At 58.3% G+C, this 14,819-nt stretch overlaps 5 protein-coding genes across 5 annotated transcripts; 2 read left to right on the forward strand and 3 right to left on the reverse strand.

Moving 5' to 3' along the window:
• Positions 1–338: 338 nt before the first annotated feature.
• On the forward strand, positions 339–1,053 carry L226DRAFT_540308 (uncharacterized protein). Its single transcript, XM_067681838.1, has 3 exons — positions 339–510; positions 575–719; positions 782–1,053. Exons 2-3 carry the CDS (start codon positions 703–705, stop codon positions 1,026–1,028), a joined length of 264 nt encoding a protein of 87 aa, XP_067529457.1. The 5' UTR covers positions 339–510; positions 575–702; the 3' UTR covers positions 1,029–1,053.
• Positions 1,054–1,422: 369 nt separating this feature from the next.
• Positions 1,423–3,419, forward strand: L226DRAFT_576063 (FAD/NAD(P)-binding domain-containing protein; the record flags this gene model as incomplete). The annotated part of the gene is made up of 9 exons (XM_067685300.1): positions 1,423–1,487; positions 1,552–1,808; positions 1,862–1,933; positions 1,992–2,404; positions 2,476–2,493; positions 2,549–2,722; positions 2,773–2,862; positions 2,917–2,967; positions 3,024–3,419. 9 exons carry the CDS (start codon positions 1,423–1,425, stop codon positions 3,417–3,419), a joined length of 1,536 nt encoding a protein of 511 aa, XP_067529458.1.
• A 75-nt stretch (positions 3,420–3,494) lies between these two features.
• On the reverse strand, positions 3,495–5,087 carry L226DRAFT_617241 (galactose mutarotase-like protein; the record flags this gene model as incomplete). Its single annotated transcript, XM_067687003.1, has 9 exons — positions 3,495–3,599; positions 3,654–3,835; positions 3,897–3,987; positions 4,053–4,347; positions 4,397–4,614; positions 4,667–4,689; positions 4,744–4,796; positions 4,853–4,993; positions 5,049–5,087. The coding sequence occupies 9 exons, from the start codon at positions 5,085–5,087 to the stop codon at positions 3,541–3,543; spliced, it is 1,101 nt and encodes a 366-aa protein (XP_067529459.1). The 3' UTR covers positions 3,495–3,540.
• A 1,079-nt stretch (positions 5,088–6,166) lies between these two features.
• On the reverse strand, positions 6,167–10,299 carry L226DRAFT_312631 (uncharacterized protein). The gene is made up of 5 exons (XM_067673820.1): positions 9,636–10,299; positions 9,397–9,585; positions 9,228–9,348; positions 7,865–9,172; positions 6,167–7,789 (listed from the first exon to the last, which is right to left on the reverse strand). Exons 1-5 carry the CDS (start codon positions 10,097–10,099, stop codon positions 6,239–6,241), a joined length of 3,633 nt encoding a protein of 1,210 aa, XP_067529460.1. The 5' UTR covers positions 10,100–10,299; the 3' UTR covers positions 6,167–6,238.
• L226DRAFT_312651 (uncharacterized protein) lies at positions 10,281–13,532 on the reverse strand. Its single transcript, XM_067673821.1, has 2 exons — positions 12,881–13,532; positions 10,281–10,578 (listed from the first exon to the last, which is right to left on the reverse strand). Exons 1-2 carry the CDS (start codon positions 13,357–13,359, stop codon positions 10,500–10,502), a joined length of 558 nt encoding a protein of 185 aa, XP_067529461.1. The 5' UTR covers positions 13,360–13,532; the 3' UTR covers positions 10,281–10,499.
• Positions 13,533–14,819: the final 1,287 nt, after the last annotated feature.

Here is a 14,819-nt window from a genome sequence, read left to right on the forward strand (position 1 = left end):
CAGGACCCCTCGGACATCCATCCCGAGACAACGCGAGGTCATCTCGGGTCCTCTCTGTTTATCTCTGACATACGTCCCGACAGACCGTCCTCACGCAGTGAGTGATGATGGGTACTCCACCCCGTCTCAGAGGCAACCGGGTAGTCAACCTATACTCAACCACATATTACGTCCTTCTTCTTTTGCACCTTGAACCAGACTACCAGCAGGACGGCGAGACGCACAGTCCGCTCGGACGGACACTAGTCACACTGGACCGTGACGTGACGTGACACGTTGGAAACTCGTAGGCTTTGCTTTCGCTTCAACTTGCCAGTCACGTCACCCACGTAGCTCAAGGTCGGGGAAAGAAGACGTGCATCTCATCGTCACTTCCGACTACATTCTCAGACGCCTTCTAGACGGTCCGCGTACTAGTCACGCGCGCGTGGAGGACGTATTCCGGATATACTAGAACATCCGCCTGCCCTTTGAGCTGCCAGTGGGCGTCGTCGTCCTCAGGTCCGACAAGTTGAGTTCGACTATCCAGGACTGTATTATGGTGTTCCGGTTCGAGGACGTGTGGCCTTGTCAGGTCAAGGACTGCGTCGAGGATCAGTAGGACCAGGCGAAGGACCGGAATGAGGCGCTGTTCTGTGAGGAGCAGCGTGGTACGAGCATCCAGAAGGTCAGGAATTATTGGTCGAAGTCATGATGTAGACCATGGCGTCTACCAGTAAGTGAGTACGTCGACTTTGATCTTTTGGGGAAACAGGGTGTTTGATATGTGTACTTCACACAGTCGTAAATGCGCTTTACGTTTCCTGATAGCGTCTATGTCAAAATTCACCATCCCGAATATCGCCGCCGGCCTTTTCAACGGGTTTCACATCTCAATGATACGTCGCTTGTCGAACCTCCAGGAAACCGAACGATCCCGAGGGTATCTACTGCCCATGCAACTCATGCAGCTCGACCTCGGGAAGGGGTGGGTCCACCTCAACTGTCATTGTCGCGTGAAGAGTCACTACTCCCTTACATCTAGATGACAGGTCGAATCCATACTATCACCTCCGATCTGGCAAATGGGTCCGCGAAAGAGTGTGCGAGTGACAGCGCCACCTCTACCTCCGAGCCTACTCTGCCACCTAAGCTTTACCCACAGCGAGGAGCATAATAGAAGCTTGCGCGGCACGTCATTAGCTCAGCTTGGAACGAGAAGCTTCGCATCTGCGCGAAATGTTCGCCTACCGGCATCCGATGCGAAGGTCTGGTGCGAACGCTGCCATGTGCGTCATATTATGGCATACTGCGGGCGTGGCAACGGCTCCCGAGAGCTGGTGAGAGTGTGGTATATTAATGGACGTGGAAAAGAAAGATGATGTCCCAGCACCTGCACAGTACGCCTTGTTCACCACCGTTCTCTCCTGACGATCATACACCATGCCAGACGGCTCAGCCCCTACTGCATCCCTCGGCGCGACTCCAAGATTCAGGCTCGCTATAGTGTGCGTAGTCACTTGACATCACGGCGCAGCTAGGCGGTTTTTCTCACCACGCGAGGTCTTACAGAGGTGGAGGGATCGCTGGGCTTACCCTCGCCATCACTCTCGGACGTTACGAAGATCGAGGTTCCCCCATCAAGATCGATTTATACGAGGCAGGACCGGAGATTACGACGGTCGGAGCTGGGATCTCAGTATGGACCCGGACATGGGAAGTCATGCGGCAGCTCGGTATCTACGACGAACTTGCAGGCGAGGCGGTCAGGCAGGAAACGCCAATAGGAGAGAACAAAGAGAACAAGCAAGATAGCGCCACGGAGCTCAGTGAGTACTCTGCATCGAGTCATGAAAGGTTCCGTCTTCCTGACTCCTGACAGAGCCTGCGTTCGTCTTGCGAAAGTCGGACTGGCAGCGTGATGGCTATGACTTCGGATATGTGATGATCCCAAGTGCGCGATACCGTGTATTCCCACTCTTGATTCAGCGCTGACTCAGAGATAACCACAGATGGTTCAACGACGATGCACCGTGCGGAGATGGTTGATGTTCTCGTTCGACATCTACCGGCAAGCTGCTCTATTCACACCTCGAAGAGGCTCCTCAGTTATACCGAGACCACTGGAAACAGTCCATCTACGACAGCGTACCTGCTCAACTTCGAGGACGGGACTACGGCGGAAGCCGATGTGATCGTTGGGGCGGATGGCATTAAGTCGAAGACGCGCGCGACGATGTATCAGTATATTCATGAACGGGACTGCGCCGGCCCCGTGAAGATTGCACCGGAGGCGTGCGAGACATGTGGACATGCCACGCCGAAATGGACAGGGACGGTTGCATATAGATTTCTCATTCCCACCGAGAAGTTGCGGGAGGTGAACCCAACGCACCGAGCATTAGAGGTCAAATGTCCCATGAGCGTGAGTACTTTCTCAAATCAAGTTTCCGTGTCCCTCGACTATCTCGCTAACCTCCTATTCACCTTGTCTAGTATGGAGGGAAGGGGAAGGTACGTGACACGCCACCTCTCAAAGTACCATGGCTGACGACTCTTGCATATTCAGCACATCATCACCTACCCAATCTCGCACGGGAGATATCTCAACTGGATCGCGTTCGTGACTATCCCAGGCGGCGAAGGGACAGCATATCCAAAGAAGTGGGTGACTGACGCCACTTATGAAGAATTGGCCTCGTACTTCACAGGCTGGGAGTCAGAGGTCGACCAAATGATCTCAGTATGTCGACTCACATGGCAATGCGTATGCATGTTGAACCGCTGTGGTAGTGCGTCGAGAAGCCGACCTTGTGGGGCATACACATAGTGGATGACCTCCCGTTCAACGTGAGCGGGCGAGTCGCCCTCGTTGGCGATGCAGTGAGTTCTGCTGTCACTCCAACTATACCTCGGCATCGTGACGTTCGCTTCCAGGTGCATGCGATGGAGACACACTTCGGAGCGGGTGGCGGCCAGGCAATCGAGGTTAATCAGGCACTTTGACGAACTGGGGTGTGACCTAAACTGACCGCCCTGCGTAGGACGCCTACTTGCTCGGTCTTATGCTCTCCGACTCTCGAGTGACGTTGTCCCGCGTCTCCGACGTCTTCCAGATCTATCAAGACATCCGACTACCGTTCGCTCAGAATGTTGTCAAGAACGCGGCCAAGGTTGGGCGTATGTACGAGTTTCGATACCCCGGGCTATATGACGGAATGCCGGTATCTGCTGGCAAATCGGAGGAGGAAGAGCTAGAGACGACAAAAGCACGTCTAAATCAACTCAGTGGGGCGGTGCAAGAGCTCTGGAAGTGGCAGTGGATGGAAAGGGCAGAGGATCAGTGGGAGGAGGCACGGAGACGGCTCGAGGAAGCACTGAGAGGGCAGGTAGTGAAGCTAAGTGCTAACAAGATGTCGAAGTTCTGTTTAGTAATGTAGATCAGAACTACTGTCTCGCGCGTCCGGATTGTCCGGAGAGCCAGAAGTATTGCTTCAAACGATGTCACATTATCGCGGGCCATCGCCTTAGAGGTACTGCCTACAATTGACACGTGCTACCTCAGTTGACAATCGAGAACTTGTACGTTGACTCCCAGGTGTAATCCCTTCCAGGATAGTCTGATAATCCGCGACGATCAGCGCAAGCTCCGATCATAAAGACGAGCTACTCACAGATCTGGTCAACTCCCCACTCCGGTGTGTTGATGGCGTCAATGTAGCCCTCTTGCTCAATCGCGACGGCGGACCACTTCGAATAGTTGAGTGAAGGACCACCGTGAACAAGCTTGCGCGGAGTGTTCAACCAGTAAGCGGTATAGACTTGCACAGCCGGGTTGCTCGTCGTGATGTCAAGCCTGTGTGGTATGTATGTGAGATTCCTCGCCTCGTCCAGAGAACCGGAGAACTGGGTCTCACCGTATTCCAGAAAGGTCGCTCCAGACTGAGATTCCAGGCTTCCTAGCCTCGGAGTTGTCGTAGATCCAACAATGATCGTATCCGGAACACTCTGTATCAACGCACGATCGGCCAGAGGTCAATCAAAGTCACCACAACAGTTCACGAACAGCATACCTCCGCCACACAGACCGACGGTCTCGTTCCACCGCCAACTGATCGCCTTGGTCTCCCGGAAGTCCCAAGGAGTATCCGCGACATCGATGAACTCGCCGGTAGGAATGGCATCACCGTCAACAGCCACGACACGCGAAGAATCGACATGAAGTTTGTAATTGAGGACGTTGTCCGCTCCTTGGAACGCATCGAGGTTCCAGTAGATGTGCTGGGTCAACATGATCGGCGTCTTTTCCGTCGGTTGCGCGAGGATTGAGGTATGCAGAATACCGCCGTTCTCGACGGTGTGTGTTACCTGAGAACACTGGTCAGTCGTAAGAAAGGATCTGAAAGACGCTGCTTACGTGCGCCTCGACATATCCCGGGAATCCCTCATCCGCACGGTCGAGGTGGAAGTAGGTGACGCTCGTAGAGTTCCTCTCAACAATCGTCCAGTTCCTCCGGTCCCAGCCATAGATACCTCCGTGTAACGTGTCCTGACCGTCGTGGTCGTTCGTCGGAATATGAAATACGTTCGGACCGTCTGGCTGGGGGTCCTTTGTAATAGGGATAGAGAACGTCCCTAAGAAGTGTCAACTCGTTACGCAAATGCCCATGAGCCACTGGGTACATACCGTTCTTGATCCTATTGGCATAGCTGGGCAATGGCGGTTAATCAGACTTTGAGTAATATATATGGAGTGAGACGTACCGGCCAACAATTGGGTTGAACACGGGATGATCAGGGTCGGTCAGAAGCTTGGTCTGCGAGCAAAAGTTAACGACCATATCCGCACTCTCATAAATACGGACCGACATACGTTGTCATCGTATCCAAGGACTATGTCCCTCGCATTACCGTCTCTGTCCTTCACCCACAACTCGGTGAGTGTTGCGCCGAACGATACGAACTTCGCGGTGATCGAGCCGTCCGGGGCCTTGAGCTCAGTGATGTCGAATGGCTAAATCGCGCATCGTGTCAGCCCAAATCAGTGCGAGGATCCCGATCAAACATACCCAATCTGGGGCAAGGACCGTGTCGGCAGCGAGGCCCATTCTCGCGAACAGACCCACAGCAAGCAAACTCAGATATATCGCAACCATAGCTAGAGGGGTCGAGGTTTCACCGTATGCCGTCTGCAGCCGCACGATCGTCCCTAGAGCCTTGCTAGGACGGAGACGGGCAGGGAATACAGCTCGTATACATCGGCCCTTTATGAATCACTCAGCAGCATGTCCGCGCTCGACGCCGCGCCTGGCGAACTCTGTGAAGAACGTTGTTGGATAAACGTCGCGGAAATGCAGGCGCTGCCACATACCACGTCGGTGTCATGTGAGTGCATATCGTATCGTCCGGATGATGCGCTCATTCCGGTACCGCGGCGTCCGGAGAGGTTCGGTGTGCGTGCTTGTTGCATTCGTGAGTATGGCGTCGCGGTCAGTCGTCAGCTGCATCCTGCTGACCCTGTTCGGCTATTGAGGGATTCTTGTGCACCGGATTCTAGTCAGGGCATAACTAAGATTGTCCCTGTATTCGGGTCTTCTACGGAGCTACCTCTGAGATGCTGTGTCGGACAAGGCGACGCTATAAACAAGCGTGAGCAGACTTTCTGCGACGTATGCAAAGAAGTCGCATCTGAGGCAGATGATATATGGACATGCCATATCTCCCGAAGCTTCGTACATCGGATTCGGGGACTGACCCATAGTGTCTCCGCAATTCTTTTGCGAGCATGCTCAATGAAGATGGAACCAATGACCATGCGGTCCCCTTCGACGCTACTACACAGCACTGAGGAAAGAAGTCAACGTCACGAAATGCAGTCCAAGATAACGCAATCCCACTCACCTCGTGTACGAAACAAGTCCCAACGACGGCTGCCGTCGTGGTATACTGCGTGCAAGAACACATTGTTACATTGTACTTCGTTTCTTCAATTAGTACTATACATCCTACAACCGGCGTACTCAGTCCCAGCGTCAAAGCGAGATCGTGTCATGACGGAAAACAGTCCCGGCAGCAGCATGAGCGCGGCCGCCCGTCTGCAAAACACTGAATGCTGAATACCCATGCTCCTTCCCTGCACCCTACTCCCACCCGCCGCGCATGTGCCGATGCCGAGGAAACGAGCTCAGGAGTGTCGTGGTACTTGCCCCGACTTCCGCGCCCGACCCCTGGCATGCGCGCATGCACAAACCGGGACTCCTCACGCCCTCCGCCCGCGCCGCTTCCGCCCCTTCTTCGCCTCGGCCTGCGTCTCCCGCTCGCGCATCGTCTCATGCTCCTCGTCCATGAACCCGACTGTGATGTCGTCAAACCGCTCCGCGTCCTCCACCGCCTGCTGCTCCTCCAGCCCCCACCCAGACCACGCGTCCTCCTCTCCCTCTCCCATGGCCATCCCCGGCTCCGCAGGTAGCGGTTCCATGTTCGTCGTCGACGGGGTCGAGACGACGCCCGTGCCCGTGCCTGTGCTAGTCGACGCCGAACGCGAGACGACGTCCGCCTCGGTCTCAGCCTCTTGCTCGAGCGCTGGCGGGAACGCGTGCGGGACAACACCAGAGGAGGCAGAGGGTCCGCCGCCGTCCTTGATAAGGAAATCTTCGTCCTCCTCGTCAAACTCGAGCGGGACAGACGACGCCGCCTCGTCCCGCCTCGCAGCAAGCTTCGGCGAGCGCGCCTTCCCGAACTCTCTCCGGATCCTGACCAGGCCCTCTGACATCCCGTCCTGGATGCCCGCGGCGACCTGTCTGATCGGTATCGCGCCGATGCGGGACTTGGGCGCGCCGTTCGGGAGCATGGGCAGCACGGGCGGGGACGGGTTGAGCGGGTGCAGCTGCGCAGTGAGCGCGGACGCGAGCGGCTCGTCGAACGAGGACGCAGCGCGCGTGATGGAGTGGTGCGAGTGCGCAGGGAGGGCCTGCACGAACGCGTCGCTGTCTCCCGACGCGAACGCGCTGACCTCGATCGGCTTGCGGACTTCGATCTTGGACGACGGCACGTCAAAGTGCGAGCTCCGGATGAGCGCGTGGTAGTCTTCGCCGAGGGCGTGGAACGAGAACTGGTGCGAGAGGTAGATGAGCCGCGGCAGGATGCGCGGCGACGTAGAGAACGTCGACAGCTCGGCGCGCGAGAGCCAGTCGGCCTTGGCGATCCTCCCTGCCCTGCCCATACCAGCCCTCCCGGCACCGCTCCTCAAGCTCTGCCTGACCTCGGGCCAGTCCCGGCCCCTCGCCAGACTCCACGTCCCGACCACGTTCTCCCTCCCCACCATCTCCGTGCTCCGCTCCATCATCTGCGTCAGGCCCGACGCGACGCCTCCCGTCCTGGGGCTCGTGCCTGTGGCCGCTGGAGGACTTGCGCTCATACGACTGAGAGTGCTCATGCCCGGCAGCGAGATGCTCATCCCGCCCGCGACGGGGATCGAAGCCAGAGGCTGGTCGGCCGGCGGCCGCTCGGCATAGATGCGGTGCAGGGTGAGCGTGCCGTCGTTCGGGTCGAACACGAGCAAGTCCTTGTAGTTCGTCGGGCGCGTGGGACGCTGGGCCGGGGAGACGGGTTTAGAGAGCGTCGTCGAGCTCACGGACGAGGGCGAGGAGGACGCGGAGAAGTGGACTGAGGCTGGGGGAAGGAGCGACTGCGGAAGTGTCGCTTCGGAGGAGTGGAGGAAGGTGAACGCGCAGGGGATGTTCGGGGCGTCCTGCGCGAGTGGCTTGAGCCGGACACGGACGAGCGGCGAGAGCTCCGTAGAGGTCGATACCTGCTTTGTGTCAGCATCCTTATTCACAAACGCACCTCCAACCTTGCACCTCCAACCAGTAGCGGAAGTACTCACCAACTCCGGGCTATTAACGACCTTCCCTGCGAGATGGCTGCTCCCATCCGGACGGCCTCCAAGCGGGTTCACCGCAAACACATGCACAGTCCTCTTCCGCGTGCTCATCCCAAACCACAACTTATCGTGCGCCCACTCCATCCCCTCCACGACCGCCGACGTCCGCCCCCGGCGCAGCGTATACACATGCTGCATCGACTCCGCGAGGTGCTCCGCAGGCTCGCTCGACACAGACGCCGTCCGACGCACTTCTCCGCGGTCCTTTGAAGTGGGTTGCGCCGATGGGTGGTTGTGAGCGTGAGAACGAGACGAGGGAGAAGCCCGTTCGGAAGGAGGTTGCCGCAGAGTCTTGGGAGTAGGCCGCAGCTGGAGGACGCGCACAGCGTGCCCGTCCTTCGAGCACACCGCGACGCTCATCCCGTCCGCAGAGAACTTGAGCCCGCTAATCGTAGCCGGCTTCGAGAACGTGAACTGCGCGACCGTCTCCGGCTCCGGCGCACCAGCAACCGACGAAGACAGCCAAAGCGAGTTCAAGTCCACAACAGTAACATTGCACCCCGCCGGCGACACCGGGGACGTCGGTGGCGGCGGGAAAGTATTGGGCGTGACAGTCGCCTGGGAGTCGAACACGCCCTCAACGGGGGAAGACACCCGCAGACTGCGCCTCCGCCGGTCAGCAGCAGTCTGGTACTCGTGCGGATGCGTCGCAGCCGGTGCACTCTTCGAGAAGAACATGCCCAGCGCCCCCGCGGCCGAACCTGCCCCGGACGTCGACGTGCTCCTGCCATGGGTGGGAGGGGGAATGGATGCGTGCGCCTGCTCGCCCGAGACCGCGGCGGTGACGCCTGCGCGGGCCGCGGAGAATGCCATCCCGCCGAGGGTCTTCATCCCGCTGAAGACGCTTCCGCCAATCTTGAGCGCGGCGTTGCCCAGGTCAGCTTGCGACATGCCCATCCCCGGGAGGGCGAACTTGGATGCGGACGAGGAGACCACGTCGGATGCGGTGACCGGGAGACTCGTGTGCGCCTGCCCAGGGGTAGTCGACGACGGTGCAGAGTCGTGTCTGGGCAGCGGGGAGACAAAAGCCAAGAGGCGATTAGAGAGTGCGTAGATGGGGCGCGGAGACGGCAATGGGTAGTGTTGGTCTATGTCTAGTGGTAGTACATCGCGGATGTTTGCGTTTGGCTTTACTGTTGATGATGTGTACGGTGATGGTGTGAACGTGACAAGAGATGCGGAAGGTATAGTGTACAGCGTGGACAATGTACAGGCTGAAATAATGTGAAGTGTTGCTGGGTTTGATGTACACTGTGCGCGCGTCAGCGTCAGCCGAGCACCCTCGGACGAACGAGCGTGAACTCACGAGGATAATAAATTGACTAGATGCAGCAAACGACGTGAATCCAATTAGTGTGAGCCGCTGGACGACTTCATGCGTGCGTAACGAGTATACAAGAAAGTCCGTGCCATGCGCAGTGCGCGACCTGCCGCGCGGTCAGCACCCCCTGCCAGAGAAAGGAGAGACGACGTACGAGAAACCAATGAGCGGCCGCTTCGGCCGGAACGCATCGTCCGCAGACGGCGGCGGGTCAGGCAGCACACCCGCAAACTCGACCGCGCCCCACTGCGCGCCCGTCAAGTTCAGTAGCTCGCCGACCGAGCCCAGGTTCGCGCAGTCCCAGATCTGCAGTCCGCGCGGGTACCCGACCATCAGCACCGACCTGGACGAACGTTTATCAGCACACGCCTGCCTCAACGGGAGGAGACATACCTGGACTTGACCGGCTCTCCGTCGGCGCCTGCAACGTCCGCGAGGACGTCCCACCCCGCCCAGAGCACCTCCTCCGTATCGCCCACACCGGGGTACCGCGTCACCCGCCGCTCGTCCGCGGGGATGTCGTCGTCCAGGCTGAACACGGGCATCTCGCTTGCGCCGCGCGAAGACTGCGAGGACGTCTCGCTCCCGCGGCGCTTCCACTCCTCGCGCGTCGGTGCCGTGTGCGTGTGCGTCGAGGGCGTGAGGAAGCTCCCGAAGGACACAGGGCGCGAGACGCGCGGCGGGGTCGGCGCCGCGGTGGGTATCGGGATCGACGAGGGCACGTAGTTGCGGATCGTGCGCGAGAACGTCTCGAGCGTCGTCGGTTCTCTGTCGAAACCAGGTAAGCGATCGTCATCGTCAAAGTCGAACGGAGAAACATAGGCAGAACAGGAAAGACGAGAATGATTGAAAGCCATAGCGAATGCAGAACTCGAGCGCGCTATACGAGAACTATCTCCTCCTTACGCAGGCACCCTCGATCAGTGAACTTGCGCACACTGCGGTAGACCTAATCGCCCCGGTGACGAACAATGCACAAAACACGTGTACGGAACCTGGACCCAGCTGACGGATATGAAAGTCAAAAGGCTAGATGGCGTCTAGGAAGCGACCCCACGGGGTTCGCTCAAGACCTCGAGTAGCCGGTCGGTCGAACAAACATGCACGACTGCCACGTACAGATCGACGGACATGCGAAGAGAGCGGGGGCGGGTACAGGACGGGCGCACCGACGTGCAAAAGAGATAATATCAACGAGAACCCGCCCAGTCCAAGTCACCGCACCGGTGCCGTCGTGCGCACTCACGAAGACGCGAGTCAGCACAGATCGTCTCGTCCCCAGTCCACCACGAGGGGGTCGTATGTGGATAAAGAAGCCGCTGACGTGCTTCTACATCTGCAAGCACAGCTAAGCAGGAACGAGCGAACCCTGGGCTAGAACAGAAGCCATATATTGGGGTTCTGTTCGCGCACCGAAGAGCACTGAGCGAGGAGGAGTGTATGTGGAAATCGAAGGACCAAACGAGCGATCTGCACCGCGCTATGCTTGCACTCTCACGGGTACGCGGACACGATATGACTCCGGAACGGCCGTGCGCAGAGCGGTGCCAGAACAGTAGCACTGACGTCCTGCCCTTCAATGTCCGCATAGCCGAACGAACCACGTCCGAGTGGCAGAGACGATGGAGTCAGGCTCGCGGCCATGGGGATGTCCGAGCATTCCGGCGCCAAGCCTGATAATCCGGGATCCTCGCGCTCGCTCAGGACGACGCGGATAGCGCGACATATTGAACTCAGGCCACCCGCTGCACTCACAACCAAGAGCAGCCGCAGAGCACGAACGGCGAGCTGCACACTGCACCAACCGCGTCCTAGCGTGCACGCTCACTCCTCGGCTGGCGGTGCTGGTAGGGCGCAGGCTAGTGCCGGTAGCAGGCTGCGCCTCGGGCTACAGCTGCGGCAGCTAACGCGGAAAGGCACGCGGACGCGGCACTGAGGTTGTTCTGAAGGGCGTTCGACGACCAAGTACGGAATATGGACATGAACGAAAGGAGAGGTCAAATACGCCCGCCGAGCCACCCGGACCCGATCTGCACAAAGCTGCACGTCATCACGGGTGCAGCGGATGGCCATATGCGCCCACGAGCACGAACACGAACTCGTGCACCATCCCGGCACTCTGCTGCTGGGACACAAGCCGCCAGCTGCGCCCAGCACCCGGATCTGCGCAAACTTCCACTGACACGCAGAGAGTTCGCAACTGCAGCCCTACAAATCTGCAAGAGAGACGAGGATCTGCGCCGCGCTCGCACTTGGGAAAGAGACGTCCTGTTCGTTCCAGTTCCTGCCCCTGGACCCCCACCAACGGTCGTCAATCTAGACATGGTGCTGGCCAGCGGTCCGTGTATGATTGCGAACCGGCGGGGAGGTCCGGAGACGAACAGAGACGATGTGCTGCGCTCGGACAGTCGAGTCTGCGCGGACTGCGCGACATGCTCAACTCGGGCGCGGGCTGCACTCTCGAACTATGAGCGGACCGGAATCCTATGATACGAGTGCTGCCAGATCGTGCTCGGGCTAGCTCTGCGTCGGGGCTCTACCAACACACAGACACCGACGCCCCGGTCGTGGATGTGCGCAACACATGCCGAACACCGGAGGATAGACCCCATGCGCATAGATATCGAAGAAGACGCCCCGCACGTATACGGGTCATGTCCCGCGGACATCTCACCGCGTCAAAGATAGCACGAAAATTACTGTCGTGACAGGGAGCGCGAGCGCGAGCGCCGTGCTCTCGCCACCTGGCCAGATGGACATGCACGCCCACAGAAACCGACAGGACAAGGAAGCGCCCAGATCAAAGGCGAAACAAAAAGGGAAGGAGGGAATAAGAGAGGCACATTTCGCGAAAGTGTGCGTGGAGGACAAAGATGGCAGGAGAGCGCATATAACAAAGATATATGAAAGCCCCCAAAAGAGCAGAGACGACGTGCTGCGCGCGAACACTCCACCCGCTGTACTCACGCGTAAAGCACGCCAGCTCTCCGTCGGGCAATAGCAGCAGCCAGATGCAGGCATACACCCAGTGGCCTACCGACTGTAGTCATGTCCAGTGGGCATCGCGCTGCGCAAAAACTAGCTAAAAAAAGAAGATATGAAACTCGCAACAGCGGCCGCGTTCGTCATGATAGTCCCCGCTGCTGCTGAACGACGCTCCGAGACGATACAGAAAGTACTGTTGGGACAGCGCGTGTAGCCCCGGATCATGGAAGTCGGGCGCGCGCAGTACTCATCGCACCTCCCCAGGCGAACATGCGCGCACACGGAAAAGAAGAGCATCAAAGAACGTAGGAGTACGATCAAGAAGCCTATCGAGAAGGTGGACGAGAACAAAGACGGAGACGGAGACGTCCAGCGCGCCCGTCATATTGCTCTGGCAATGGGCGCATTGGTCATGATGCAACCCCTGCCTGTGACTAAGAGGCGGACTGCTCGCAACGTTGAGTGGAGGCAGCGCAAGGACCTTGTCCTGATGGGATGGCAGGAGCGCGAGCGTAGCCAAGCACGCACACCGTGATGGAGGATGGACAGCGGGGGAGACGTTTAAAGACTGAATAGCACATCGCAAGCACGGAACAATGTCGCAGAACAGACCCCAAAGAATATGGAAAGGACAGGCAAAGAAGGAGACTTACCGAGCTAAGACCGGAGACCTGGTATGTCCGATACTCCTGCTAAGCGACGACTCATCCGACGTCGTGTCCTCCGCAACAGCGAGCTTGGCGAGCCCCGAGCGTGCAGGGGAGGGTATATCGGCGACAGCGAACGTGTTGCTGAACGAGGACGGGCCGGGAGGAGAGGTAGAGGGCGAGACGGGACCACCGTCATCAATGTCGGACTCGTCGACCTGCGCCGGAGGACGGAACATGTGCTTCGCATAGTCGACGGGCTCTGGGAGGAGACGTGCGTCGTGGATCGCTGTGGACGCGCGGCCGAGCTCGGGGTCGGAGGGCGGTGGGTCGGGGTCAAAGACGGCGGGCGTTATCGCGCCGTACGCCGAGGGATCCGGGTCAAACGAAAGGAGGTCCGGGGTGGGCGAGGGCGGGGTGTAGGACTGGGCGGCGGAATGATGGCGGCGGGAGGAGTTGGCATTGCGCTTTGTGCGTGGGGGCATTAACAGACTCGTATCGATACGTGGGCAAGTCAGGAGTACTAAAGCACTATCAGCGAGAAGGACAGAGACAGAGGCCGTACAAGTAAATGCAAGGCCGGCAAGAGAATAGATATCAGGTTCAGTTGAGTGAGCAGGGAGGGTTGTGGTGGATGGAGTCGTCGAGGAGGACAACGACTGGGGACAAGGCCAGTAGAGTCATTCCGCCACTTACCCCGCCTGCCCATATATGGTAACTACTCCGGCGCGGGCACTCCGCTCGCTACCATTCGTCATCCGTCCCGTCCGGGTTCTCTCCCTCTCACTACCGTCTTTGCCCGCTGCTCCATGACTTGGCCCGGGATCTTTGGAGGGCCATATCTAGCAAAGTTAGAGACTACACCATGTACCGACAATACACATCACTGCGTGAGGAGGGTCTCTCGGGAGGGGTATCAGAGATAACCAGAAACGACCCGAGACCTGGTGGACGCCTGGCGTTGCCTGACAATACATCATAGTACATAGTCGACCTTGGGGCTGATACGAGTTTGGCTTGTCTCTGAATGTCTCGCAGGTGTGCCGTCATCCACTCGCCGTCAACCTTTTCTCCTCCTCTATGGCTAGACCTCCTGAACCGCATAAAATGGTTGCCTTCGCGCTCTCCTGGGTCTCTGTATCTTCATCGCCTGAACGACTTCACTTGTACCACCAATTATGGTAGCTCTCCATCGTATCTCCCTCAAGCGCACTTGCGACCCCGCCTCGCATCACATCCACACCTGCTATTCGCCCAAGGGCCTCGCCTATCTCTTCGCTCAGGTCCTGCTGCAGAACAATCAAGGCCGCCCCAGGAACCCGGCACAGAGTTCCCGGTGGAACTGGAGTTTAATATTGACCGTCAAGAGGCAAGTCGCACATCTTCGCTGATACTCAGCATGTCCCATTGGACACAGGATCCCCGTGACCCATGAGGACATGTTTGTCGATCCGGCGACTAGTCTTCCGCTCGACGCACGCTTTGCCACACATAGCGTGCTCGTCGTCGACCTCGGCCGCAATAAAGGCGTGGACGATCATGCTCCTGGCGCACCTTACTGGCTTGCGCACGCGCCCCAGAGCTGGATCCTCATCCACCCCTTCCAGCGTAAGTGCTCCTTCGTGCTACTGCCTGGCACATCATTCCTCATCTCACAATTGGACATCCTCCCAGCCGTTCCGCTCGCGTTCTTTCTTATAGGCTCTCAGTGGCGAAAGCACACGCATGAGATTCTTGGCATTTTCTCACCTGTGTCGCCAGCTGTCTCATGTCTGATATCTTACTCCTGAGGATGTCAACTTGGATTCTATACTGGCCTGCTTTACGACCACTATATCAAACATCTCGATGCCGCGACTGCTTCAGTAGCCGAGTCCGCTTCGTACGATGGGGATCAGCAGGCTTTATGCCAGGGTTTGATGACGACTCGACGGCAGCGCGTCGC

Source organism: Lentinus tigrinus, assembly GCF_003813185.1.
Source record: "Lentinus tigrinus ALCF2SS1-7 unplaced genomic scaffold L226scaffold_54, whole genome shotgun sequence".
NCBI lineage: Eukaryota > Fungi > Basidiomycota > Agaricomycetes > Polyporales > Polyporaceae > Lentinus > Lentinus tigrinus.

Excerpts from the sequence above, each read along its gene's own strand:
- L226DRAFT_312631 (XM_067673820.1), bottom strand. The coding sequence starts at position 10,099 with ATGGCTTTCAATCATTCTCGTCTTTCCTGTTCTGCCTATGTTTCTCCG. Across the intron at positions 9,586-9,635 it reads GGAGAGCCGGTCAAGTCCAG|GTCGGTGCTGATGGTCGGGT; the intron begins GTATGTCTCCTC and ends ACGTTCGTCCAG. Across the intron at positions 7,790-7,864 it reads TCGTTAATAGCCCGGAGTTG|GTATCGACCTCTACGGAGCT; the intron begins GTGAGTACTTCC and ends GACACAAAGCAG.
- L226DRAFT_312651 (XM_067673821.1), bottom strand. The coding sequence starts at position 13,359 with ATGCCCCCACGCACAAAGCGCAATGCCAACTCCTCCCGCCGCCATCAT. Across the intron at positions 10,579-12,880 it reads AGGTCTCCGGTCTTAGCTCG|ATGTAGAAGCACGTCAGCGG; the intron begins GTAAGTCTCCTT and ends CTGTGCTTGCAG.